Source organism: Engraulis encrasicolus, chromosome 19, assembly GCF_034702125.1.
Source record: "Engraulis encrasicolus isolate BLACKSEA-1 chromosome 19, IST_EnEncr_1.0, whole genome shotgun sequence".
Taxonomy (NCBI): domain Eukaryota; kingdom Metazoa; phylum Chordata; class Actinopteri; order Clupeiformes; family Engraulidae; genus Engraulis; species Engraulis encrasicolus.
This window is the reverse complement of record NC_085875.1, coordinates 4,637,053-4,664,998: the sequence shown is the minus strand read 5'-3', so window position 1 is coordinate 4,664,998 and position 27,946 is coordinate 4,637,053. Positions and strand designations below refer to the sequence as shown.

At 42.4% G+C, this 27,946-nt stretch overlaps 2 protein-coding genes and 1 long non-coding RNA gene across 4 annotated transcripts; 2 read left to right on the top strand and 1 right to left on the bottom strand.

Annotated features, from left to right (window-relative positions):
- Nucleotides 1-438: 438 nt before the first annotated feature.
- Nucleotides 439-6,663, top strand: arg2 (arginase 2). Its single transcript, XM_063183499.1, has 8 exons — nt 439-680; nt 821-893; nt 2,804-2,978; nt 3,356-3,515; nt 3,800-3,894; nt 4,088-4,192; nt 4,937-5,073; nt 5,544-6,663. Exons 1-8 carry the CDS (start codon nt 570-572, stop codon nt 5,732-5,734), a joined length of 1,047 nt encoding a protein of 348 aa, XP_063039569.1. The 5' UTR covers nt 439-569; the 3' UTR covers nt 5,735-6,663.
- A 542-nt stretch (nt 6,664-7,205) lies between these two features.
- On the bottom strand, nt 7,206-26,638 carry vti1b (vesicle transport through interaction with t-SNAREs 1B). Its single transcript, XM_063183500.1, has 6 exons — nt 26,437-26,638; nt 25,807-25,865; nt 25,332-25,526; nt 13,656-13,829; nt 9,393-9,454; nt 7,206-8,828 (listed from the first exon to the last, which is right to left on the bottom strand). Exons 1-6 carry the CDS (start codon nt 26,531-26,533, stop codon nt 8,735-8,737), a joined length of 681 nt encoding a protein of 226 aa, XP_063039570.1. The 5' UTR covers nt 26,534-26,638; the 3' UTR covers nt 7,206-8,734.
- Nucleotides 17,160-23,312, top strand: LOC134469962 (uncharacterized). Of its 2 annotated transcripts, none has more exons than XR_010039100.1 (4): nt 17,160-17,789; nt 19,537-19,656; nt 20,731-20,798; nt 21,336-23,312. It is a non-coding gene; the product is annotated as an uncharacterized LOC134469962 (long non-coding RNA). The 2 variants fall into 2 exon arrangements; XR_010039099.1 differs by lacking the exon at nt 17,160-17,789 and adding an exon at nt 19,239-19,424.
- Nucleotides 26,639-27,946: the final 1,308 nt, after the last annotated feature.

Sequence of the window (27,946 nt, the reverse complement as noted above, 5' to 3'; positions counted from 1 at the left end):
GTTGGAGGAAAGGAGGTTGGAAAACACAAGGGGCGAAGAAGGAAAAAATAAATTGCCATCGGAAATTTCCTACTGTAGCAAATGGGCTACATTTGGCCTTCAGAAGAACACACCCTCTGAACAAACCCTCACACAGGATCATTTCATTGGCTGTCGTGAAGGTGTGTCACCATTCCTGACGCATAGGCCTACCCCCTTACCATAAATGGATATACAGGATTCAAAGAAATACTTAATACTTTGTTAACTTCTGGTGTTTTGTCTTTTAAAATGACGGACAAGACGGTTGGGGGTGCTCCCAATAGAATAAAAACAACAGGTTTGGATGAGAGGCTTTAACAAAGTCGACACGCACCTTTTGTTTTCCCTGGGGGGCTTTGCGTGACGCGCTCTTCCTCATGAATATCAATTGACTTCATGGACCAAAAAGCGAAACGCGCCCTCGTCAATTTCAGACTCAGCATCCATTTGAAAGGAGAGAGCATCTTATTGTTCGATTGGGCAAACGCATCGACAACGCAAGACAACTAGAACTAGTAGATCACCAGCAACTTTCTTAACTCAGCGCAATGGCTCTAAGGGGAACGCTTTCCACATTTCTTAAAACACAACTTCAAGCTTGTCAAATAAGCCGGGCACATTCAGTCGCTATAATTGGGGCTCCGTTTTCCAAAGGACAGGTAAGAAGATGATGCTGTACATAAATGCTTGTACATAATGCTTATGAAAAGAAATGTAGCCCATTAGAAAGATGTGGTTGACATGACGTTCGTTCGGTGTTGCATCATGGTGTCTAACGTGTCGCTTACTTATCTTTCAGAAAAGAAGAGGAGTCGAGCATGGTCCAAAAGCCATTCGGGATGCTGGTCTTATTGAAAGGCTGTCAAATCTAGGTAGGCAACGTTTTTATTAACGCTACTAAGTAGATGTAGCCTTATGTAATTCATGTGGAATATTTATATATTTAAACTGGCACTTCCTACTTTCTTTAGCCTACAGATTCGGACATCATTATTGAGATAGCCACAGAACTAAGCAATAGTCCTAGCTTTAGCTTAACGACTTGTTATAACATTGTAATATGCCTATGTACAATTCGTGTCTGTGAACATCATTTATTGTTTGAAAGAGAAGAATAGACAAAATATTGCGACCACATGGATGGTTTTAGCCGTGCGTCATAGCCGGCGCACCAGCTCCCGCCCACTGACGCAAAACGTTTCTCATCCTTTCATCCATTCTGGTACAGTGCAAGTTGCCGCCCTGTCTGGAAAAATGGAGGGGGGAGCTAGTGTTACATAACTCCAATAACGAACGATAGGGTACATATAAGAACGATAACGTACATAATATACTGGAAAATGAAGCTGAATGGCAGTTTGAAAAACTCCCAGTGGACAGGCTAAACTTAACGCTATACTGGCACCACTGATGGTAGAACAATTCCAATACTGTCTGCAGTAGGCCAACCATGGATAGCTCTATTCATGTAGGGGAAATCAGCAGACAGCCACTAGCACAGTTTGAAGTTAACTTGAATGTAGGCAATCCAGGAATGTGCAAGTCATTCGTGGTAAACATAGCTCGTCTCCGTCAGGGACTAGTCAGCTGTAAAAGAGATAAACATTGCGTCGCCCGTCTCGTCGCACTAGTTGCGCAAGCGGGAAGATGCTTTGCGGGAAATTTGATCGTGGTCCTATTTTCGGGTGGTTGGGTTGAGAGGCGTGGAGGAGGGGTGGGGGGGATTTTCCGTGGTCGGATGTGGACGACTGACATACTTTCTCCAGATTGAAAGCCTCTGAACATCAGCGCGAAAAGCTGTGTCAAGTGCAACCTTATAGACTGCTGCTTCACAGTTTATGGTGGTGTTTTTTGCGGGTGAAACTGATCTAAAATACCTATACCCCTGCCTGTACACAGTCAGGTCATGGAGAAGTCTCCATGCGCAATTTGGTGATGCGCATTGTACAGAGTTTGGATGCACTGTCATTTAAAATCACTGATTTGTGAGTACCTAAGTGTCTGGCACCTGCAAGTTATTAGTGAAGCCATCAGTGTCCTATTGCAATGCACCATACTTATCCTGGTATCTTAAACGTCGATGTTCTATTCTATTTTTATGCCGGTGACTATGCATGGTAAAAAGATGTATCATTAGTTTTCTGAAGTGCTGGCCAAAGAAATCCAACACCATGTCTGCAGAACGCATCTTCAGATGTAGCCTTAGCCTACCCATCATGCCACAGTCACTTGTTTACTACAAGCTTGACCACCACACCCCCAACAATAATGTGCTGATGTGTGAAGGGCACAGCATCCTATGGCATGCAACCTAGTTAAGAGGAAAATTCCTTCCTGTTTATCTGGAACATGGAGTGGTCTGAACAACATGGTCACATTGAAACCTGATCAGACTCGTAGGAAAATGGGACACGTGGAAAAAAACAGCAACCCCCTTCCACACATGTACCCTGCCTCACACAAACTCCTCAGATCCCCTTCCCCTGGTGTAACTATTTTAAGTAGACATTGCAACAGTTGTCTTGTCAGTGGCAAAAAGAGTTGGTGGGACCACATTTATGGAGTTTGTTAGGGCTATGTAACATCCATATTGATTCTCAAGTTGTCTCAACAAGTTCCCACGCTCGTTATGTAACGTGTGGCAAATCTCCTGAGCTTGATTCCTCATCATGGCAACGAATATAAAAGCACCTGCTATATGCGCAATGAGTGGTAACATTATACCGACTCATCATCTTGCATGCCATCTCTCTCTCTCTCTCTCTCTCTCTCTCTTTTGCAGACTACCCGATCCATGACTTCGGCGACCTGAACTTCCAACACCCAGAGAAGGACGAGCCCTACATGCATGTGCCGTACCCGCGCACCGTGGGCCGCGCCAACAAGCTGCTGGCAGGTGCAGTGAGCAGCGCCATCGGAGCCGGGCACACCAGCATCATGCTCGGAGGAGACCACAGGTACGCGTAATACAACACCCTACCGCTCTGCCCTCAGTGGAAAGAACATTGCACTTCACTTCCCTCATAAAAAGCCTAGTCAAGTCAAGTCAGCTTTTATTCAAGTCAGTTTCCTCATATGCACAGGTCATACAAGGAAATTGAAAATTCGTTTCTTTCTCTTATCATGTCAGGACATAGACAGAATTGACAGTTACAGATTGACATTAAAGTGCAAGACAGTACAAGTAACAGTGATGAACCAATAACAGTACAGAATGATGAAGTAATACATAACAAACATTTGACATTGGACATTTAACATACAGGAGGGAAAAAATGCCGAGGCAAGTGGAGACATGTGACTATAATCAGTGACGTTTTTTCTCTCCTCACAGCCTTGCTATTGGTTCGGTGGAGGGCCATGCTCGGCAGTGCCCCGACCTTTGTCTAATCTGGGTGGATGCCCATGCCGATGTGAACACGCCAGATACCTCCCCCTCTGGGAACCTCCATGGTCAGTCGGTGGCCTTTATGCTCAAAGATCTGCAGGACAAGGTAACTGGATACTGGCGGCTTAGGTGCCTCTTCTGTGTTCCCCTGGGGTTTTGTTATGTAACCTTTTGTAACAAACAAGCACAGCCATTTGCCATGCCGAAGCACGGCCCCCTTAAGGCGGTGATCTTTATCTGGCCTCACAAGTTTCAGAGATTGCTAGAAGTGCCATGTCGGGAAGTTTCCTAGAGTCCTAGAAGCATAATGAATGTATCGTTCAAAAGGCAAATCACATGAAAATGCAAATAAAATGCTTTCTGATAATAACAAACCATTTCCACCTTCAGATGCCAACTATCCCAGGCTTTTCCTGGATGAAGCCCTTCCTATCCTCCCAAGACTTGGTCTACATTGGACTGAGAGATGTGGATGCTGGTGAACAGTAAGCAGATTTTTTTTTCCTTGTTCAGTTCAGTACAGATGCCCTGTAGTAACCTAGTCAGACTGGTTTTCAGTCCTGCAGTACACGGTGTACATTTAGATCAATATCTAGTCTGGCTATCATGCTGCCTCACAAGAAGTGTGGGCAGGCCCAAGCTAAACAATATCTATGCTGTTTGCATTTTTTTCCTCAGCATTATCCTGAAGAACCTTGGAATCCAGTACTTTTCCATGCGAGACATTGACAGAATGGGCATTGGAAGAGTAATGGAAGTCACCCTAGATCATCTTCTGGCAAGGTTGGTTGGTACTTTTCTTGGTGCTCTTGAAACACACATTGTGTGAGGTGTGCACAATAGTTTTTTTTTAATGAAAACAGTTGTCCTCACACACTTAGAACTTCATACAGCACACCAGCACTGTACACAGCTTGGTCATGGAAATTGGTCATGGAAATGTTTTATTTGTTATTTAACCAACGTTTCAGCTTACGCCTTCATAAGGACCTTCATAAGGGTCATCTGACCCTGGTGAAGGCTTAAGCCCAACTGTTGATCAAATAAAAACTATTATTGCATTCATTTCTGAGTGTGTGATGGCGACTGTACATGCTTCACCTCCAAACTTATGTAATCATGCCTCCAGTCAAGTCAAGACAAGTGTACTTCACTTATACACATACCGTACATATAAATGAAACATTGACATTGACAAAGGGTAAAGTGCAAGTGGCATGGTGAAGGAAATGTTTATGAAATGTTCTACAGTGTCCTTGAAATGTTCATGCAGTTTGATGGCTTGTGGAAAGAAGCTGTTTCCCAGTCTGCTTGTGTGACAAAACCCGCTGCAGTAGCGCTTCCCTAATGGTAGTAGGGAGAACAGTTGGGTGAATGGGAGCTTTGATGATGTTCATTGTTCTCTTGGAACAGTGTGAATTGTAAAGGTCTTCTGCTGTCCTCACCTCTCCAGGAACAGCAGTGGGAAGTTTTTGTACTTTCACATCTTGCCTAATCATCAGGAAATTATCTTTGTTCTTCTCGCAGGAAACAAAGGCCAATCCATCTGAGCTTCGACATTGACGCGTTCGACCCCTCCCTGGCCCCTGCCACTGGCACCCCAGTCAATGGCGGTCTCACCTACAGAGAAGGCATTTACATCACAGAGGAGATCCACAGTACAGGTGAAGAAGTCCTCGCCAGCATGTATCATGTCAATAGATCAAACGACTTGGGTGTGGCTTTTGTGTGTGTTAGGGGATGTTGCGATAAGCAGTCAGAGGATTGCCGTTTCCTCCCGTTTGCTAGGACAAAAGTGACCTTTTAAAAGTCATTGAACCATTGACCCGTTTCCCTTATATCACAATCCCATACTATCTCAAGTTCAAGAGTTTGTCTGCTAAAGCCCCCGAGGCACTGTGGAGCAGAGGTTAGAATCTGGAGTTCAAGAACTACTTTGTTGCAGCCATTTCATTAAACTACTCCTCAGACAGGCAGATCAGCGAAGTAGTGAAATCACCTTCAAAATAAAGAATTAACAGAATGCATATGTACTAGGATAACTCTTGCCACCTCTTATTTCTGATACAAAGGAAGCACAAATAAGTGATACAAAGGATGCACTCACTAATGCTCTCTCAACTTTCTAATGCAGGGTTGCTGTCAGCTATGGACCTGGTGGAGGTGAACCCAATCCTGGGCGCCAACCCGGACGCAGTGGAGTCGACGGCCAGTCTGGCGGTGGACGTCATCGCGTCGTCACTCGGTCAGTCGCGCGAGGGCGCTCACGGAGTCTACCAGGAGGTGGCCGAGGGGAAGGAGGACACGGAGCAGTTGAGGCTGTAGGAGGCGCGAGCTGAGCTCATTTTCTTGGGACTGTTATGCCTCCAAAGCAAAAAAATCCTGCATTCCAAATGTTCTCCAAGAGTCTCCAGGTCGCAAGTGTGGCTGGGGGAAAAGTAGTAGAAGAATTGATTCCCAGCTCATTTAAGATGTTGAATTCAAAACGGGTCTCTTTTTTCTGGTGACCTGAATTCTTCATGTGACCAGACAAGAGCAAAGGACTTACCCGATTATGGGTACAGTTAAGGTCCAGTGTGTGTACTTATGAGTGCATATTTTTGTGTGTGTCTCTAATTGTGAGAGAGTCTTTGTAATTGTATGTCCGAATGTGGCTAGAAGCCAAATTGTTGGACTGGTCTACTTGGCCGGTTGCTCAGTTTGTAAGTGCTATGGGTCAAAAATGGACATGGACTCAATAATGTAGAGTTTATTTTACACATAGAAAGTGAAACTTTCTTTTACATACTAAAAAAAAAGAAGAAAAACAACGTTAGAAGTGAATGGATTAGCTTCCTCAGGATTTGGTCAGACCATGAAATTCCTGGCTGTCAATCCGTAGTGGTTGTGCCAACTGGCACCTCTGCAGCGATGAGAGAAATATTTGCACTTTAGGACCAGTAGCGGTTTTTACAGTGTGTTCCTTTTTTTAGATCTGCTTGATGTAGTTGTTCATTTTACTGTGTGGAATTCCTCCCAAGTGACTACTGCAAAGTATTTTATTTATATAACCTTGGGAATGTCCGTTTATCCGTTTGGCATTGAGTGTACAATTCAAATGAATATGTTTTTTTCAAGGGCAAATCACTACCCAATGAACAAACATGTTTATGTCATTTGTTCCTCGAAACTAGATAATGTTTACAGATTACACATTTCAGAACTGCCTTTTCTTGTCTTAATCACTCAGAACTCAATAAAACACTGATAAACTACAGACTCATTATTTTCTTGGCATCAAAGTTCTTTGGTATGCCCTGCCATTTATTGCACATACTGCGATAAGATGTGCCACAGCCGCACAACTGTTCACTGTTGGTGTAAACACGCTTAATCAGTGCAGATACGGTGCAGATAGACTGAAGTCAGCCAAGTAAAACTCAGGTCAGTGTGTCGGAAGTCCGCAAACAGCCCATGCGAATGTTTACTGCGGCAGCAGGTGTTGTTGATTGACAACAATGTATCATAGCAGGCATAAAGCAGATCTTGCCAAGTTTGCAACAACGCCCATTTATTATGTTTATACTACACCTGTCGTTTGCCAAAGGTGGCATAATAAACCTCAAAAATTGAGCATGCAACAGCACCTTTAATATTGCAGGTTTTGGTTGTCTGCTAGAAGTTCTGTGATAACCTAGCATACAGATGTTTTGTCTATTTTCACATTTTCAAATTAATTACCAACTTTTAACTCTTGTCCATGAGACTATTCTTAATTTCATTTTAACTAAAATACAAGACACTTTTGTACCACATCTGACATTCAGTTCCTTCTTTAATACACAGAATAGGACTAAGAGTGAACTCTTAGCTGCATAAAAATCACTGTCGAAATTTACAAAAAATCATGTCAATATATTATCATATATTGAAAGTTACATCATTCATATTCATAGTCATATTCATTATTGCAAGGTCATTTTCAGTCTCTTTGTTAGTATGTACAATTGTCTAAATGCATCACAGTCCAAGAGTAGGTTCATCTAAAAATTAAAAAAAAGTCACAGGAAGTGAACCCACATTGGTGTCTATGTCTAAGGAGGGTCCTCTCTGGTTCTCCTCCTTAGCCACGCACGTCTCCCAGGCTGCTCAGGTGGGCCTGGGCATGAAGCAAGGTGGGGGTCAAAGGGGTCAGTTGGCATGGGCCCAGAGAGTAGGGGGGCCCGGGCCTGATTACATCATGTGTCTTGTGTGGAGGCCCTTTCAGATGACTTCTCCTGGGCCTGGCCAAAACGGTCAGCGACTCAGCTGTGTTGACGGGAGACATTTCCCAGGCTCCTCAGGTGGGCCTGAGGGTCAAGCAGTGCACTCAACTCCAGGGACAGCTTATAATGACTCCATCAGGGCAGGACTGGTCATCAGGGCGCACGGGGCATTTTCCCGATGCACTTGCAGACCTCAGGGGCCTATGCTGTATGATTTTTTTTGTTGTTGTTGTAGTGTTTTTTACCCCTTACAGGCCGGACTTCCAAAGATGGGGTCCATCTTTTAATATAGACAATGAACAGAGCCAATCATAATATCGTACAAAACCGTGGGCTATAAGGGGCTGGTCTATGCCAAAAATGCCAGGACGGTTTTAGGCCCCAATCCAGCCTTGGGTTCCATGGCCAGTCAGCAAGACAGCAGCGCCCCCCCCCAAAAAAGTTTCCAAAAAAGAACTATGGTTTTGGGCCAGATGTTAGGTTTTTTTGTTCCCCAAGAAAATGTGAAACTACAGTTTTTAAAAATGCAATGATGCAACCCAACGTGAGAATGGAAATATAGATAGAGGTTTGGGGCATCAGGGCCCTCTTGGATCTCGGGGCCCCGTAGGCCTGTAGGCCTGTGCAGTAAACCATCCTGGCTGTACTCGAGTTCACCCCTCTGGCTCAGCACTCTGCTCCGGGGTGGCCCGGATCCCAGCAGATGAAGGCAGCCAGAAAAGAAAAAAAGGGGGGGCCTCACAGTCTGTAATCACTGACTGAGGACTGGGTCCATGTGGCAGGCAATCACAGCCTCTTCCATGGCCTGTAATTACACACCATCTGAGCACAGACTCGTCTCCTCCTCCTCCCCCTTTACCACTCTGCTGTGGCAGCTCGCTCCAGGGAGAGCAAGAGCCCACAGGGGAAGTATCATGAAGTTTCTTTGACCGGTCCTGTATCAGTATGTGATCAGGGTAAAGAGGAAAAGAAGCAGAGGGAGGGAGAGAGAGAGAGAGAGAGAGAGACGGGAAAGGGGTGATAACAGACAGCAAGAAGCCTGTGGCCTCTTGTGTGCACCCCGTCTTGAATACACAGTGTCCTATTTACGGAAGAACTTCAGGTAAACCACGGCACCCAGAATTCCGAGTTCCATGATGATGATCACGGATAGGAGAAGTTTGTTGGTCACAATCCTGCAAAAAGACACCAAAGAACAAGAGATTGTTGTAGGAGAGCAGGAGCACTTGAGTATGAGCTGTGCAATGCCAGACCAGTGGTTCCCAAAGTGGGGGTCAGGAGGACCATTAGAGAGGGAGGGGTGAGGAGGTTACAGAAGGAGAGTCGCAGACAGAAGGGACATAACATAAAAACGGGAAAACCAAAGGATAATGTTCAAGATATTTTCACAAACTGGCTGGTAATGGTTATGGTTAATACATGTATTTACTTCTATGAATTTCAAATTATAATTTAGTAATATTAATGGACAAAAATGTTTGAACACTTGGAATATGGGTGGGTGGGGGGAGGGGTTGTGACAGTATTCTGGGGTCCAAAAGGGAATCCCAACAGAAAAAAGTTTGGGAACCACTGCAGTAGACGCTTGACTACAACGATTGGATGTGTTATGTAATGCCATATAATCACAATCTACATTACTACTGGGAGGTGAAAACACATTTCTCAAAGCTGGCTGGTGCCCATCAGCCTATCAACATAACCTGCCCAGACTGGAGGGATGCCAAAGAACTGCTTACCTTCGGGACATGGAGCGCAGGATTTTACGACTCCGGCTGAGGTTTTCCCCGGTGTGAACCAGCTAGGGGGAAAAAAAAGAAAAGATTAGCTCATTCAGAACTGCCTTTTGTACTGCAGTTACCTCTTTCAACCCTTCACTTACATATTGTCCCTTTTTTCAATCCAGTCATGTTACTTGTGATCCACTTTTTAATTATTTTATGGGGGGTGGCGTAGGGTTACTCTCTGCCTTATAATAACAAGCTTCTGGTACATGCATGTCTCGGCATATATTAGTCCTTTGAGCCCCACATAGTCTTTTGAGTCCAGAGTACCATTTTTAAGTGCGTGCAAATGGCAATGTATGGTACACAAGGGCAGTGCAAGAGACAAGAACAGACATGTTCTTGGCAGAGCAGGGAATGCAAGATCTTGGCATTCTATTGCAAAATTGAGTATGTCAAGGTATGATAAAGGCAGTACATGAAACAAGAGCAGACATGTTCTTGGTTGGCATTGTAAGGATGGCAAGATCTTTGCTGTTTTCCTATTTTATAAATTCTCCTGAGCAATTTCATCATGAGTCTCTGTAGCGTCTACATTCCAAGCCAATGGCATCAGCTTAGCCAGCTAGCTGCCACTCAACCCCTTCACCCCCCTGAAGCCTTTTCCAGACATCAGTTGCCTGTACCATGAAACTAAATGGCAAGGCCAATCACACACAAGATGAGTGTAACCAATAGCCAAGAATAAAAAGTACAGGGTGTTATAAACAGCACATCAAGTAATCAAGTATAAAAAGTACAATGTGTTGCATATGAAACTAGAGCATAGGGACAAAGCGGTACATACACAGGCAAAATAAGTATTAAATAATAAGTTAAGGACAGACATTTTTTGCTGTTGCAAGTAAAGTTCAGAGTCTCCCACTCATCGAATAGCTGATAGCGAAGCTGATTCAAGATTGAAGAGTTTGTTGTGATGGTCAAAAAGGCAATAAAATTGTGTTTGGAGTACAACAGTCAGTAGCAGTATTAGCAGCAGATTCCAAGTAAAGTGTTCCGTCAACAAGTGTCCTAATCTTTGTCACATACTGGGAAGTCGACTCATCTGAAGTGTACCCTGACATGTTCTGTTCTAGCTGTGTCACTTCCTCATCGTTCACATTTCTGGACATCACCCTGTACATGTGACGTAACCTGGGGGGGGAGTTAAGAGCACAACACTGGTATGCTGCTCTGTAAGCACCATATTAACACTGTTATTAATAGTAAAGGTACACAGCCGTTAGTCTTACCATATCGTCCAACTAATTTCATCCAGCAAGAGGGTCTGGTACAGCCAAATTGAGAAATGATTACAGGAGGGAGGGGTGAACTCTGTTCAAGTTTTCAAATGTACATGGGTGGTTGACATGACACCCTGTTTTTACGTAACATTAGTTAAAAACCTACAAAATTGATATTTTTCATCTTGAAAACAAATGTAAATGAAAGAAGATGTGGTACATCATGTTTCATATTAGTCTTAGATGAGAAGAAACATTTTTGTTCAGATTTATGGAAAGGTTTATATGTCAAATGTCCTGTGGCGTGATTGTAACCAAATTTAAAAACAGTCTTCAATGATCCCCCCCGCATTGTGTACAAACGCGCTCCAAACTTAAGAGACCAAATTGTCAGAGCCGATTTACCTCCTGAGCAACCTTCTCACTTTCTATCTACTATTCCATCTGGAAATTATAAGTGTGGCTCTTGTGCACAATGCAATTTCACCTCTAAATGTCATTACTTTAACCATCCGCACTCTGGAAAAAAGATTGATATCAAGGGCACAATCACTTGTAACAGTAAAAATGTTATATACATGATTAAATGCCCTTGCGGTCTGGCATATATAGGAAAGACCACACGATGTCTGAAAACCCGGATCTCAGAACACAGGAGCAGTATAAGAACTCATGATGACAAAAGCCCTGTTGCCGTGCATTTCAATTCAATGAAACAAAATCTCTCCTCACTGAGATATTTTGGGATTGAACATGTAATAACCCAAGAAGGGGAGGGGATATCAACAATATTCTTCTAAGACGAGAGGCTTTTTATATTTTTCACCTCAATACCTTGTCACCCAAAGGCCTTAACCTGGACTTTGATCTAAAACCTTTTTTGTGATCCTTGATCATGGATCATTCTATGATCACTATGTAAATGCCTATAATTGTTTTTTTTTTTTTTTTAAATGTTTGTTATTTTGCTTTGTCTTCTTTGCTGTATGTGTCTAACTCTTTAACATGCCTGTCAGAACAACCATTACTTGACTGCAGGCCATGATTGTTTGTAATCATCAATTGTTGGGCCTAATTAGAACAGCTGACTATCAGCTGATTGCCTGACTGCCAATCAGCTGTGTAGGCCTTCTCTACTTATTCTGACTGTTTTTTAACTTGTGTAAGATGCCTGAAGAAGATCTATGATCGAAACGTTGCCTCTAATAAATTAAGTCTTTTGCAAGCAGTGTGCAGATCCTTTCCCGCTCCTACATGTAACATTAATAAAACCTGGAATATATACAGCTATAAAATAAACCAACAACGTTTTGAGTCATTTATAAAGCATTTGGCACGATTGCATAAATATTAACCTTATATTAAAAATATGAATGTGAAAAAAACTCAATACAGTAATATAATATGTGGATGGGCAGCTGCAAGGCCAACTACAAGGGTCTTAAAGACAGGCTCCTAACCAGTTATACCTCAGTTATTGGAGAGTGCGGTGGAAGTTTAAGGTGACTAGTAACCTCTTAATATTTCTACATATTGCAATGTTTCTGTCACACAATGCTTAGGTTCATTTATGGTGTCCCTTGGTGTGACTGCTGGTTAGCAGTGTGTGTGTGGGGTGGGGGTTAAAGGAACAATAGCAGAAAGAGCATTGGGGATATGTTTGTGCAGAATATTAATCATTTTATTGTATCTTACAGAAATGTCACACCAATGATGTCACACCGCAAGACACATTTTCCCAAAATTGGCAAAAATTAGGCAAAATTCCACGGACCACTGACATCCCCATTTTTTTCTATTTCCCCCCCCCAATTTTTCCACCCATTTTTTCAGGAATTGGAATATGTTTCCTCCTTTAAGTGTGTTACGGCCTTATTAGTCAACCACCCACATTCGTCTGAATTTACCTCATCACTAGCGTTTGGCTTTGACATTGAGAAGCGATTACCGGTGGGACAGGATGACCTCTGTTGAAGTTTAAAATGTGTGTACCCCCTCCCCTTGTCCTTCTCCAATCCACGGATTAGCCTGCTGTCTGACAACAACAATGTCCTCCCAGAGCAGCTGGCCCAGACGGGCAATGTCAAGTTCCTGAATGCCAAGGCAGCCGTCGCCCATTGGTTAGGGAGTTGGTATGCCCTTGAGCAAGGCTGCTAACTTGACATTGCTCTAGGTTAGTGTTTCTCAACAGGGGTGGTACAGCCCCCCAGGGGGCGTTGGAGAGCTCTAGGGTAGCGTTGAGAAGGATACAGCTGAGAAGGATTGGTGCTTAGTTGCCATTGGGGACATTAGTCCATTTAATTTTTTGACACTAAGGGGGCGTTGTCAGTCTTATGATGATGTCAAGAGGGCGTTGGGAGGCTTGTGATGAGGCCAAGGGGGCATTTCTTAAAAAAAAAAAGTTGAGAACCACTGCTCTAGGTACTGCAATTCATACCCTGTAATAACTGTAAGTCACCTTGGATAGAAGCGTTCGGACAAGTGTAATGTAATTTAATGTTATGTAATGTAAAGGAGACAGACACTGCCTTTCCAAAAAGGCCTCCAGTCTCTATAGCAGTGAACTTTCTTCACTAACACTTATAATATGGTTCATGTGTCAGCGACAAATACATGCCTGATAATTACTGTCTGCACATAAGTGACTTTTATGACATGTTACACGGAAAATCAAGGACCTACTATGTCCTTATTACGATGATATTGACAAATTGCACGCCTAACAAATGATTAGAAACAATGATAGAAATTAATTAAGGTTGGAGCAGGCTTCAGCCAACAAGTTTTTCTTCTTTTGAGAGTGCTGACCAAAATATGAAATGAGAAAAGGTTGCACCATGCATAGATTCTTCATTATTACACATGACGGAACAAACAATGATAGAAACAAATGATAAATATATACAAATGGTAGATTTTGCTTAACAGAGGTCTTATAATAATAGTGGTGAACATGTCAATCTAATTCTATAGTGTTAGCCTTTCTTGTTCTTACCCTGTCGCGTGTGCGGTCGAGTTGATCTCTCTGCTCGCCCAGCTCCTCGATGATTTCGTTGCCAATCTGATCGGTCTCGGCCGCCATCCGTTGGCTACGCTCGATACTGGCTGTGGCGTTGTTTAGTGATGATGTTCCCTGGATGAGGAGGGCTCGCTGGGACTGCACGTGGGTCTAGAGGAAGGGGAGAAAACACATTACATTTCACACTTCACACTAAGTAGATGTGACGGAGGTCATCTTGCACCTGTTCACCCCCCTCGGGGATCGAACGTGCGACCTCGTCAACTTCAACGGTTCGGCAATGGGAGACACAGTATGATACCGCTGGGCCAAGAGACTAGTCTCTCGGCCCAACGGCACGAGACTGTATGAAGCTATCGGAGGGAGGTTTACCAACGTTCCACGCCAACTCTGTGCTAGTTAGCCTCCGTTACATAGACACTCTTATTCATTATTATTAAATGGCATTTACACACTGTGATAGACTGTTTGGAGAAATACGGTTAGATGCCTTGATTAAAGGAAAAGTCCAGACGATTTCAACATGCAATTGTATTGCTCGCTTTAAACTTGACTCACTGCCCTTTCCGAGATCCTGGCCAGCATTGTTTGTTGTCTTACCACACGACACACTAGAATATCATCCTACAACTTGCTGTGGTGTGAGGTGACTGTTGATGTTACATAAGTTTGGAACGATGTTTGGAGCGTGTTAAGACATTTCAAAAAATACATAAACAAACCATGCCTCATTAGTTGGCCAGGATCTCAGAGAAGGGAACTGACATGTCAAGGGGAGATGGAGCAATACAACTGCATTTTGAAATTGGCCTGAGGGTGCACTGTGTAGGATTGTGGCCAGAGTAGGTATTACAAATATGCTTTACTGAAACTGTGTTACCTATTGCCTATTGCCAAACGTGATCTTTTCATGAATGTTTGAACTAATGATGAACTAATGATGAACTAATATTTGATGAACCAATATTTACTAGAATTACCAAAGTGCAGTAAGTTTTGCAGCTAAAGATGTCAATTTCTGCAAATTCAAAATGCTGTACGTGGAGAAGATCCCTTTGTTCATTTATGAAAAGGGTCATTTTCCCAGTCGTAATGAGTGCTTATAGCTTGATGATGCTGGTAAGCATTCATGAAAATGTAACATTTGGGAATGGGCAGCATGAATTCTGGAAATAAACTACTAAACATTTAGTGCAATTAAAGGCTGTTCAGCCGTGGATGACGATGCAAGAGAGCAGCCCAGTGACGTGCAGTGAAGGGTATGGTAGGGTAGGCAGTAAATATAGAATATATATATATTTATATATATATATATTAACGGTGGGTTCGGTCCTCCCCCAGAAAAAAATGTATTTCTTAGATGCAATTTCCTGCATTTTAACCAAATCTGGAGAGTCACTATCAGCTAAAAACTTTTACAAAAGACTAAAAACTTTGAACAAATAGTCCCCTTTCATGCAGATCTGAAATGTAACGTGTGTGTGTGTGTGTGTGTGTGTGTGTGTGTGTGTGTGTGTGTGTGTGTGTGTGTGTGTGTGTGTGTGTGTGTGTGTGTGTGTGTGAGAGAGAGAGAGGGGGGCCTTATGCCACAAGGTATGGTTTGAATAGGCAAATAGGCCTATTCACATAAACATGTTGATATGGTCTTTAATGTGCATTAGTAGGCCTATGTTTCTCTAAATACTGTAAATATAAAGTAGGCTATAAGATGCCATCAGTGCTTAACCACCACAGCTCTAATAACTAAATAAGTAAATAGGCTACACTATTTAGACATTTGGACATTGTCAGTAGACCTAAATCTGAAACAATAAGTGAAAACATAATTTCAATTTCTTGAAAAGGCCAGCTACACTTATTTGTTTTGCCAAATTGCAAAATTAGCTCCAGGACCCATACTTTGTACACCTTTAAGGACCTGTAGGCCTATATTTTACAATAATAATTTAGAAAGCTACAACATTTTGGGGGAAAAGCTTTAACTTTTGGCTTTAGCAGTTGATTTTGTTGCTCTTCTGTTTATTCTGTTGCAAATGCCAGGGTGTTTCACATGGATGGAGGGTGGCACAGTGTAGCCTACTTTTGAAGATAAAATGTCTAGTTCACCAACTGTGAATCACACCATAGCATGTGAGGGGGAAACGATTTACATTTAGCAATAAACCAACCTAGGTAACAGCTCCTGCTTCACTGCCGCGTTTTGTGCTGATAATCAAACACTCACAGACAAGAAGGAAAGTAGGCAAGGGGGCGGATTGCTTGCAAACATGACCCGTGCATTCAGACAGTATCGAGTAAACCAACGAAACCACTTCTGAGACTCATTCTTGTGCGTGATAGTATTCTCAAACACTTCAGCTACGGTTGTGCAAGGTGTTTCAAATTAAGTCAATTTGTGAGTGCGGAAGCACTCCGAGAAACCATCCCCAGTCAATCGTCCTGTTCCACGTTGATCTCGACTCGCACACCGCGCACTTCAAAAGAACGCAGCTGCACTTGCTAACAGGCTCCACACAACTCACGCATTGCGTAGTCATCATCATAATAAATTAGGGAAATGGAGTCATGTCGTACGCTCAAAAAACAATCTCGCGTCCATAATAACACACACACGGTCTATTCATGTCCACCACCGCACAACCAATCTTCAATGTCAACACCCTGACAAACGGTGACAACAAAAGGCACCACGAAAAAACTTGAGCATGTTCATGTTAAAAGGCTACCCGCAGCATAATAATTAGATGAATCTTACCTTAAAGCAGAATCACAAGTAGGCTGTGTTTTTCATGCAAGCTAGTTCCATTAAAAGCCCGGGGTGGTTGACATGATGAAGACATTTTGTCCCAGTGCAAACTACTTGAAGCTGCTACCCATCTGATGTTGAATATTTCCACAATGCAGCGATTGCAAACGGCTCAGCTGTCTGTCACTTGAACCGTCTTTCTTGCTACTTCTCGGCATTTTTTTAAATAATAAAGACAAAAAGCCAAAGACTGCCATGTTTTCTTTCCGATACGGCTAATAGCTAGAGATTTGAACAAGCCTTGCCTTGCTAGTTGTTGCTATCATAGCTGCCTGTAGGGCAGAAATTGGCTACTACCTGAATTGTAACAATTTTTCATTTTGGGCGCTGTGATTGGCTCACATACTCCCGCCACAGAGTAAAGGCTTATGGCAAGCGGTTTTAACATTTAATAGCCAGAATGGATATGTGTTGCAGATATCTGTAACTCGGTTTCGCCTAGTCAAAATTAGCATTTCAGATATCCGCGACGACATTCCTCCTATCCGTAACTGTCATTTCGGATATCCGTAATGAATTCTGGATAGGGGAAATGACGTCACGTTTGCCATTCATTTCAATGGGTGATGTAATTTTGGACATCCGCAATTCTATTTTGGATATCCACAACATAGATTGCAGATATCTCCAACTGAATTGCAGATATCTTTAATTGCAATTCGAGATATCTACAATTGAATTTCGCCTAGTCAAAATGTCAGTTCAAGATATCTTCAAATCCTTCTAATTCAAGATATCTATATCTTCCTTTTTGGATATCCTTAATTGAGTTTTGACTAGGCGAAATTCAATTGCAGATATCTGTAACTGGAGTTACGACTAGTCAAAATGACGTTTTAGATATCTCATACTGGAGTTATGGATAGGCGAAATGTAATTGTAGATATCCACTATCCAATTATAGATATCTGGAAATGATTTTTGATTAGAGATATCTCAAATTGGAGATATCTGTAATGTTCATTCTGCCTAGTCGAAATGTAATTAAAGATATCTAGAATAACAGTTTTGACTAGGCGAAATGACGTTACAGATATCTGTATGCAAATGACCCATGCACGCACCACCAACCCCCCTCCCCTTCCCCCACCCCTCACATTTGGCGGGAGCACACAAACACACACACACACACCGCCATTTTAGTGATTAGTTGCACCTGTGAAATGGACAACGAGCGTCAAGAAACCGTTTTCAATCGTCTTTTCAACATAGCTACTCGTGCAAGAGCAGAGTTGGCAAGCTCCAGTGCAGATCATGCCTAAAGTTACTTCAACGCGACGACCGACTGTTTCATCGAGTACAGGGTGAGTTCTGTTTTAAATTGGTACAAGTGTATGCTGTGAGTCCAACGGTTAACTTTGAACCCGTTCAAAAAGCTCGGTATCACCACTCATACACCATCAATTGAGAGTGCAGGTTTTTGTCGTTAATAGCAGCTTGTGGTTGTCTATAACCGGGAAAGGCCGTAGGATGCAATTTGGCAACAGTTTTACTTGAACTTGGCACACATTAGCAGCTACCACAGACATTTAGCACATTAGCTATGAGGGTGATTCTTTACTCTGCATAAAGGTGTTTGTTTTGTGCTGCTTAAATATGCACTTGTTGTTGAATTGCTGTTCCTGTCTCCTTTTTTGATCATTTCTTGGGTTGTAGTTACGTCAGAATTCCCCATCACGGGAGCGCGCGAATTTGAAATGGTGGACAACCTGGGCTTGGAGCCATTGTTGAAACCCATTCAAAACTTCATTTTTTCGATCTGACACAGAATATTTTTAATTAGACCTAAAGACACACCATTGTTTAAAAGCTGAGAACCTCAGCTTTCCATAACTGAAAGCGGTATTTTCCTAGCATCTACCAATCCGAAGGTAGCCTACTTTATGTGCGGAATTACTTTTCTAAAGATAGCGTTTTATTTCCTTGGAAACGGACGCGGTTTATGTGTTACGCACACGCTATTTGACTCGGTTTTGCACTATTATGGATGAATTTCTAATCTTGACATGTTAATGGACAATCTATGCGAATTTCATAATGTGTTTTTATGTGATATGGGAGTAAATGTGTTTACATCCCGTCTGGGATTTGTTAAACTAGCTGGCCCGCTAGTTAGCTAGCAAGTGCTAGGTCTCTACACTACATCATGTCAAAAGTGGAAAGATTTGCCGACACTCAAGGCTGTGGATAAAATGAACTGGTTCTGTGAATATTTTCAGAATGTTTTGCTTTGACAAATTGCTGATATTAAACATCCACATCCTGGTGTTTCTTTGTTTATGCTTGGGCCATTGAGACAGATCGAGTCTAATATCTATTACTTACTTGCTATATAGCTAACTAGCGGACTAGCTAACAAATCCCAGACGGGCGTACTGTTAACACATTTTACTCCCATGTTACATAAAAACGCATTTTGAAACTCGTACAGATTGTCCATTAGAATGTCAAGATTAGAAATTCATCCATAATAATGCAAAACCGAATCAAATTACATACATTTATCGCTTCGTCAGTCTGTCTGGCTCATTGGTCTTGCTTCATCTCCGCTCCGTTTCCAAGGAAACAAAACGCTATCTTTAGAAAGGTAACCCCGCACATAAAGTAGGCTACCTTCGGATTGGTAGATGCTAGGAAGATACCGCTTTCAGTTATGGAAAGCTGAGGTTCTCAGCTTTTAAACAAGTCCCATGGTGTGTCTTTAGGTCTGATTAAAAATATTCTGTGTCAGATCGAAAAAATGAAGTTTTGAATGGGTTTCAATGGCTCCAAGCCCAGGTTGTCCACCAGCAGCGGTAGATCACCACCAGGGGGCAGCACTATGACGTCAGCTGCAACCCAAGATTTTTAAAATTACTGATAGGCTGGTGTCTCATTTACTGTGGCAGAGGTCTGATCATGATGTTGCCCTGCCCACAGAGTTTGACTGAATAATAATGGTACTGTAGCCTAGTGTTGTAGAAGCAGTACAATGTTGATTTGCTTCTGCAGTGCATTCATACTTCACCTGGGATAAAATGACAAGCATGCATTTTTGTTTCATTTTCAAAGTTAGGCGACGAGGACATGATGAGGACAAGCACTGTCAAGTCCTCTTCAGCTCCAATGATTATAGCCAGTGCCCAAGGCTCCACGTCTCTATGCACCATTCATCTCAACACTAACCAAATGGTAAGGCTTCACTAAAACAAAATCACATTAATTGACTGATTTCTAACCTGAATGCCTCTTCTTGCCTATGAAAAGCGTCTCAGCAATTTGCATCTCACAGAACTGAGACAGTAACTTGGGAAATCCCATTCTGCTTTGCACAATCATTCCCATCCGAAAGACGGCATGGAGTTTATCCTCAGCGAGGGTACCAGACCACTGTCTCTCTACAATTGGAGAGCTGGGAGACGTGGAAAGGCGATGGATGTTTGTTGGAATAGATACGACTGACACGATTGGCTATGGCTACGTATGCCCAATAAACAGCCATTGCAATCGTAAAACACACACCCCCCTACTAGATTTACAGTAGGCAGGTCTGCAGACCTTTTTTAAGTTGTGATTAGGTCTGGTTATAATCAGACAACCGAGACAGTCATGCCTTCCAGAACTTGCCATATGCACGCCACTCCACCTGCACTGGCTTGTATAACATGATTCTTACATTAACACAGTATTGCGAGTATGATCGCATTTTAGCAAAGCAATGACACGTATGGATGAACTCTTAAACTGTTTCTCTCTCTATTATATCTCCCCACTCCTGAAATTATTTGTTGATTTAGTCTACAATTCAGCAGTTTCCAAACTTTATTCCCTGTGCACCCCCTTGTATATTTTAATGTGGTTTGCTCACCCTCGGCCTAAGCGTGTTTGCACTATGGGTTAGCAAATCACCGCACATTATGCAGAGTCATTTTGGAGAATCCTCATTCCCAATAGACCCAATATTTTTCTGCCGTCATTACAATGGAACTTGTTACATGACAATATAAATTACACTATGAATTGCACTTCCAATGGACCCTTCCAGCATACAATTCACCTTAAATTAAAAAAAAAAAACCTACTACTTATTGTTCATTAATGCTGTTTAAAACACACACATATCCACCATTACTGTACTCTATTCATTTTGTGCACTCCCTTATGGAAGGCCGCGCACCCCAGTTTGGGAAACCCTGGTCTACATATTTCACTAAAAAGAATTGATTACATGATTACTCCTAAAATAATATGCCATATGTTTTTCAGGTGGCTTTGTAACAGTGATTGTGGGAGGATGCTGTGCAGGTGTCAACATGAATGTGCCGGAGGACTAGGTATGTGCACAGAAAATGAAAGCAAAACACACTGTTAACTGTATTCTGTACCCGTTGGAACATGACATTGTAAATGTGTGTGTGTGACGGAGGTGTCCCTGCACGGTTCGACTTGTGTGATTCAAGTGTACAAAAAAATTGCATTCTATAGGTGTGGGCAGACATTGCTAAATGGTTAAGGATGTGGTCTTATGGCCAACTAGCACTTAAGATCAGAAGGTTGCTGAAACAAGTCCCACCCTTACCTCTCCCTTCACCTCCATGCATGACTGAACTGCCCTTGAGCAAGGCACCTGGCCCCAAATGGTTCCAGGGACTGTAACCAATACCCTGTGAATAAGTCACTTTAGATAAAAGTGTCAACTAAGTGTAATGTATTGTGTGTGTATTTACACAAGATCATTGGGTAGTAAACTTCTAAATTCAAACCCCTACTGATGGACTCCACAACCTAGCTTAAGTTTTTGGGTATACTCACTTTGCCTGCACACACTCATTTAAAACCTCTCTGTCTATCTCTACTGTTTTGCTGACTAGAGTATGCTGGCGTCGACACCCCACCTCCTCCCCTTCAGACTCCATCGAGGGTTGGTCCCTGTCCTGTGAGGAGAGGATGCAATGGGTCTCTGCTTCAGCCGTGGCACCTTCTCTACAACCCTCGCCACTGTCACCAGTTTGTCCCCATCCTGTGAAGGGGGGTAGGCTTTAGCCCCCTGCCTCATCAATCGGCAGGATAAGCGCCCTCTTCTTTGAAACAGGACATGTTTTATTGATGCTCTACATGAGTATTATATACATGTATATATACAGTGCCATGTGTATGTTTTTACCTCCCCTACTGATTTTGTTTACTTTTTTGCACATTTGGCACACTTAACATTTTCAGATAACCACACTAATATAAACATTACCCATGACCCAAGTAAGCATAAAATGCAGTTTCTCAGTGATTAATTTATATTTTCTCAGAAGCTTTGTATGCATTGTCAATGTTTTTTTTTTTTTTTTTTTTGTAGCAAATGTGAGACAAGTCTTGATACTCTCCTTGTCAGAGGTGACTTTGGCCGTTGAACTCTGACATGCTTGCAATGTTTACCTAGTCTCTTTCTTATTGTTGAGTCATGAACACTTCCATTTCATGCGGTAATTAACACCTCCCATTGGTAAGATATTGTTCTGTGTTCCTTTCTAAACTCTTGGATCCACAGTCACTGTCTTCTTGGGGTAATTTTAGTGTGACAGCCAAAATGTTCACCATTACATCATGTATTCTCCATTTATGGATAATGGCTCTCACCATGGTTTGCAGATGACCCAATGATTTAGAAATAACTGAAGAACCTTTTACAGTCTGAGACATGTAAATTATTTTTATTACAACCTGCTCCCGAATGTCGATGATTCACAGTGTGATGTCATGGGTTCGATATGAATTATCTCTTGGTTTGAAAGGCCAGGTAGTAGTCAGACTTGGGCAGCTGTGAAATATAACTCTGCTATCCAAAATGATTTAGATTAATCACAGATACCTTCTCATTTAACAATTTACTTTTTCACACAGGCTCATGCAGGTTTTATGGCATTTTTCTAACAAATGAAATAACCACTGGAACACTGCATTTCACGTTTGCTTGGGTCATTCTTGTTTAATGTTTACTGTGTTCAGTGATCTATACACAACAAAATTGCATTTTATGTCTCACCCGTGCAAGGGGGCAGCCCCCAATGGCGGCCCAAGGGAGCAGTGCGTCGGGATGGTACCATGCTCAGGGTACCTCAGTCACAGAGGAGGATGGGGGAGAGCACTGTTAATTAGCCCCCCACAAACCTGGCAGGTTGGGAGTCATACCGGCAGCCTTTGGGCTACAAGTCTGACGCCCTCACCGCTTACCCATGACTGCCCATAAATATATTGACTGCAAGCTTAACTTTGCAGATAATGTTGATGCTGTATGCGAAAAGGCCAATCAAAAGTTGTTCTTAACCGAGAAGCTGAACGGCTTTGGAGTAAACTGCAACATCTTGGAGAGGACATATGTAAGCCTAATAGAGAGTGGCCTTACCTATAACAGTTCTGTTTGGTATGGCCACCTCACCTTACTTAAGAACAGGCTGTCCAGAGTGGTAGGAAAGGAAATATTATATGAGGAACTCACAAGCCACTGGGCAGTCTATACAGGATACAGTTGACAGGAAAAGACTGAGCATTTTAGATGATTCTACCCATCCTCTTCCCTCTAAATTTGAACTGCTGCCATCAGGTAGGCACATCATTGCAAGGAGAAAGATCTATAAACATTATTTTATACCATGGTAAACAAGCAATGGGAAAGCTAGAGGTGTAGGGTCTGGAACTACTGACTGATTTGTATTTGTGTGCTGGGAGGGGGTTGGATGCAGCGATTTGTTCGCCTGTTTTTGTCTATTTGTGTTTGTATTCAGTGAGACCAAAGGCAATGTTCATGCTGGTATGACAAAGTATTTTCTATTCCATAATAAAACGTTGTTATGCCATCTTTTTTGTTTCCATCTTGATCTTGCCTCTTGCTTTTCATGTCTGCTTTCATTTAATTACCCCCCTTCATGATGGTGTGTTAAGGGTAATGCCTTACATTAAAATTAATGTTAGCCTAAGGGACTGCTTTGAAAGTACAGTAATAATCACTGATGCATTACACTTCTTCTGTAACTTGCCCAAAACTGATGGTAAGTAAGCCAAACAACCTTTGGTTGAAATATTTCTGGAGGCAGTAGTTTTTTGGCAGTGTAATATCATAGCCCTTTACCTCTATAGCACCTCTCTGGTAATATTAGCAGGCAGGGCTCATAGCTTTTTGCATCACTAGCCCAAATGGCTAGTAGGCAAAACTGGCTTGTAAGGTCTTTTCTACCAGTCGAATCGAAATTTAAGCAGCATTTAGTATGTTGGCTGATATTAATTCAGAGCGAATTCAGTGTAAAATACAAGACAGCGTGAAGGACGAGATTTGACAGACAGAAAAGGCGTCTGTATCACGTATTTTGTTTGTAACAACGAGTCTAATGGAGCCATTAACCAGCATGGAGAGGGAAACACAAATCGGATACATGTTAAACATTTTAAGAAATCGTATCAGACTATAATCTGTTTATTACCATAGTAGTTATCTTTAAATAGTGCTTTTCGTCGTAGCTTGTTCAAATGCACCGCCAGTAAACACATCAACAAGGGAGCATGAATTACATATCCGGCTAAAACGTGGAACTAAGTGGCTAACCAATCAGAATTCGGAGGGGGCGGGTCATGGCAGAGTCTTACTACGTCAAGGAGGGTATTTTACACTATTCAAAATGACGTTTGAGATATCTTTAACTTTCATTCTGCCTAGTCAAAACTGAATTACAGATATCCATAATTGTTATTTGAGATATGTGACGAGTTGAATGTCGTTTTCAATGACGTCATTGCAGATATCTGTAACTCAGTTTCGCCTAGTCAAAATACAATAGTAGATATCTATAACTATCATTTTGAATAGTCGAAATGACGTTTCAGATATCTCCAATGGCTATCACGACTATCCAAAATACAATTGTAGATATCCAGAATGACGTTGTTGATATCTACAATGACAATTGCGGATATTCGAGCATAGCTAATAAATGATAATTCCGCTTGCCATAAAAGGCTCTGCTTTTAGTCCCATTGACAAGCTATGTGACAACTTAATACGCATGCGCAAACTTCTACATTGACAGCATTGAAGGCAGGGTAGGCAGAGGAAAAGCGAGCCTTACCGGGCTGCCTGGCTGGCATTCGAAAGCTCTGCTTTCAGCCTGTCTCTGCTACCAGCCGGGACTGCGCGTTGCCACGGCAACCTGCCCAAGCCTGAGCGCTTTGCTTCGTGCGATTACTTAGGTTTTTGATCGTTGTCCTGTGTATACTGTACTTTAAACAGCTCATAATTTATGCTGAATCAATGTTATTGTTGTGTAGGCCTATGTGAACTCTGAAGAATATTTTTTTAAACACGTGTTAGTTTTTATTTTTAAGACATTTATCCCAGGGTAGGCACTGCCTACCCTGCCTACCCTGACCGCACGTCTCTGGATCAGACCTTAAGTTAACTACTCGCCACACATCACCAATAACTCGGAACAGATGGCCTACTGTACACTATTATCCCCACAACTCGTGGTTGATTATTAGCTGTTGCCAAGTACTGCACGGTGCCTATTAAGCAGTGGCCAAGAGATTATCAGTGTGAAGCACCAATAAACTACAGTAAACTGCAAGTTCTGGCTGTTATGAACAAGAGTGGCCCAGAATAGGGTAACTGGAGGAGAATGTTTCAGGATATCAGAATAACCTACTCATATAAGTTTGATTTGATGTTAGGTAAATTACATGGTTACTGGTGACCATTAGCAAACAGGAACAATAAAACGAGATAAATCAAAAGAATTGCTCAGGTTCTGCTTTTCAACTAAGAGGGTAAAGTACGGTACCTAACTGTGAACATATAACTTAGGTGTGTATAACTGAGTGCTTACACTTTGGTCGTTCTGGGTGGCATAGATGCCCTGCCTGCTCTCTCCTGGCCGGCCTGCCAGGCCAGTGCCCAGGTCCGAGCTCCGCACGTCCCGCTGCAGCTTGGCCACGTCCCTCCTGTACATCCGGATCTTGGTGCTCATCCCATTCCGGAAGGTGGATGGAGCGCCGATGAGCTCCCTGTCCATACTTTGGAGCTGGGAATTTTTAAACCATCCGGAGTATTACTTGACATGATGCAATGGGTTTAAAGGCCTGCACAGTCAGACGCAGCACATCACACCACGTTTCTGTGCAGCACAGAAAAGTGGTGTGATGGACTGGCTGAAATCTAGTGATGGAGCTCCCTCTGCTGTCATAATATAGAACACTTGATGGAAACTAAACATCGCATAGGCTAGGCCTACTGTGCGTTAACACACACTGTAGTTCTCTGTTGTATGACCATTTGCTACTTAAGGACAATCATATACTCACGACTTCTTCTGTCTCTCCAGTCCTCTCATCGAAGACGCGCATTAAACGCTTTCTCTCCTCTGTAACACATGGAAATTACATGAATTACACGTGCCATTCGAAGATCAACATCTACATCTATTGATCGCCCATTGTTATTGTATGCCTAAATGCACTGTCGAAGCTGTCAGGGCGTTGCTCATCCATCCACCATCTCAGCTCAGCATCCAGGGTTGAACCAAACGCGTTTACTCGTTTTGAACGTCTCAAACATCCCCGCAGAGTCTTATGACATGGCTATTACACGTAATAGTCGCTTAACATACCAATGAAGACTGCTCAAACACTGGCACCAAAACAGAAGGTATCAAGTCAGTCAGTAGGTAATCCATAAGAGTATTTAAAGGTTATTATTGTTTGCACCAATGGGGCAGGAATACTGGGATTCATTTCTGCAGTCCAGCTCCAGCTAGCAATAATTAGAACTAGGCAGAGATGTATGTAGCTTCAAAAATGTCTCTTGTGTCAATCTAAATTCTTGATTATGGCATCAATAACGGACAAATGAACATACTAGTCTAAACGGCATACGTATCAGACCATCAACTAGCTGTTAGGGCGGCTAATGATTTCGTTACTGAGTTTATTTACCTCCATGACTTCGCGTGATCCGCTGCGGCATCAGCTGGAGTTCATCATACAGAGACCTGTAAATCTCGTGTAACTTTTCAAACTCCTCTGACGACATTGTCCCAACGTTACTAAAAAACCCTGACAACTATAAGGTTTTAAACATAAAAACAGGCTGAAGAAAACCAAACTGGTAACACTGCGATAATGAAATCCTCGGGATGGCGTTGTAGCAACCCAATGTAAGTAGGCTGCCGGATGTGAGTGCCCGGATATCCGCCCGAGTATTTACGTCTATTTTACCTCAGCTACTCGATGTTGGTCGTGTATTTACGACAGTTTAACCTCAGCTACTTGATTTCAGTCCGATTTGAGTCTGACTGAAGATGGAAGGGACATAGGTGCCGTGCGTAAAGAGCCCACAGCACGCCATTTCGGCGACACCAGAGTTCCTTGATCTCCCAATCAAAAGAATAGGCCCGGTGACCAATAACATCAAAATAATAATAAAAAAATAATAAAATGAAATTAAAACTTAAAACCAAATTGATTTGGGTGTGAAAATTAAACTGTCTCAACCGGGCACCCAAAGGGAGTAACGCGTTACTTTCTCGTCGGCATTATTTTGTTTTTATTATCCAGGAGGACTACTGGACAGGAGGACAACTGAAAACTGCAGCAGTCACCAAGCTTGCACAGTTCTAGCTGTTCTGAAGCACGTGCGTGTCTAAGCAAATCATCCTGCCCATTTGCAATGTTAAATAAACAGTTTTGCTCAAGACTATAGTCTAAAATAGATGCACTGTCACAGACACTGGAATAGCCCGTTTCGGAAGGCATTAAAGTCACGAGTTTACCCAGTCTAAATGTAGCTAGCACTCGGGAAGTTTCTGAGTTTTACTCCTTACATTAGTGAAACATAACATCAGGATATCCTACAAGTTAAAATAATATCTGGGCATAACAGCAGCAAAACAACAGTTATGTCGCATATTGTGTAGTTATTATTTGGTGGTGCAAAAGCAACACGAGAAACCATGCCGCATGCCATTATTATTGGTGATGCCCAAACAACCAAGCCAGATTGGTGACTAGAGCCTGCAGGAATTTTACTACATTTAGACACTCATTTACATGTACATTTCAAAGTGTCAGTGCAGAACTGAACTGGGCGCGGAATATAAATATTGGAGCCTGTCTCCCTCCGTGTCTAGATATTGTAGGCCTACAGTCCGAGGCGCGCGCGCACGCTCTTATTTCTGTAGGCCTATATGAAAATATCCTAAAACGGTCACAATATCAGAGGACCTTCGTGGTGGAGGATACTTGCGGCGGGGCCGAGACCAAGTGGTTACGGGACAATCTTAATATTATTGAAGGGAGCATGCTCGATGATACTTTACCCGGTCTAAATGTAGCACTCGAAAAGTTGTGCCGCATATTGTGCAGATTATTTGGTGATGCCAACAACACGTGAAACCAGGCACATTGGAGACTAGAGCCTATAATTTAGACATAGCATATTAATTTG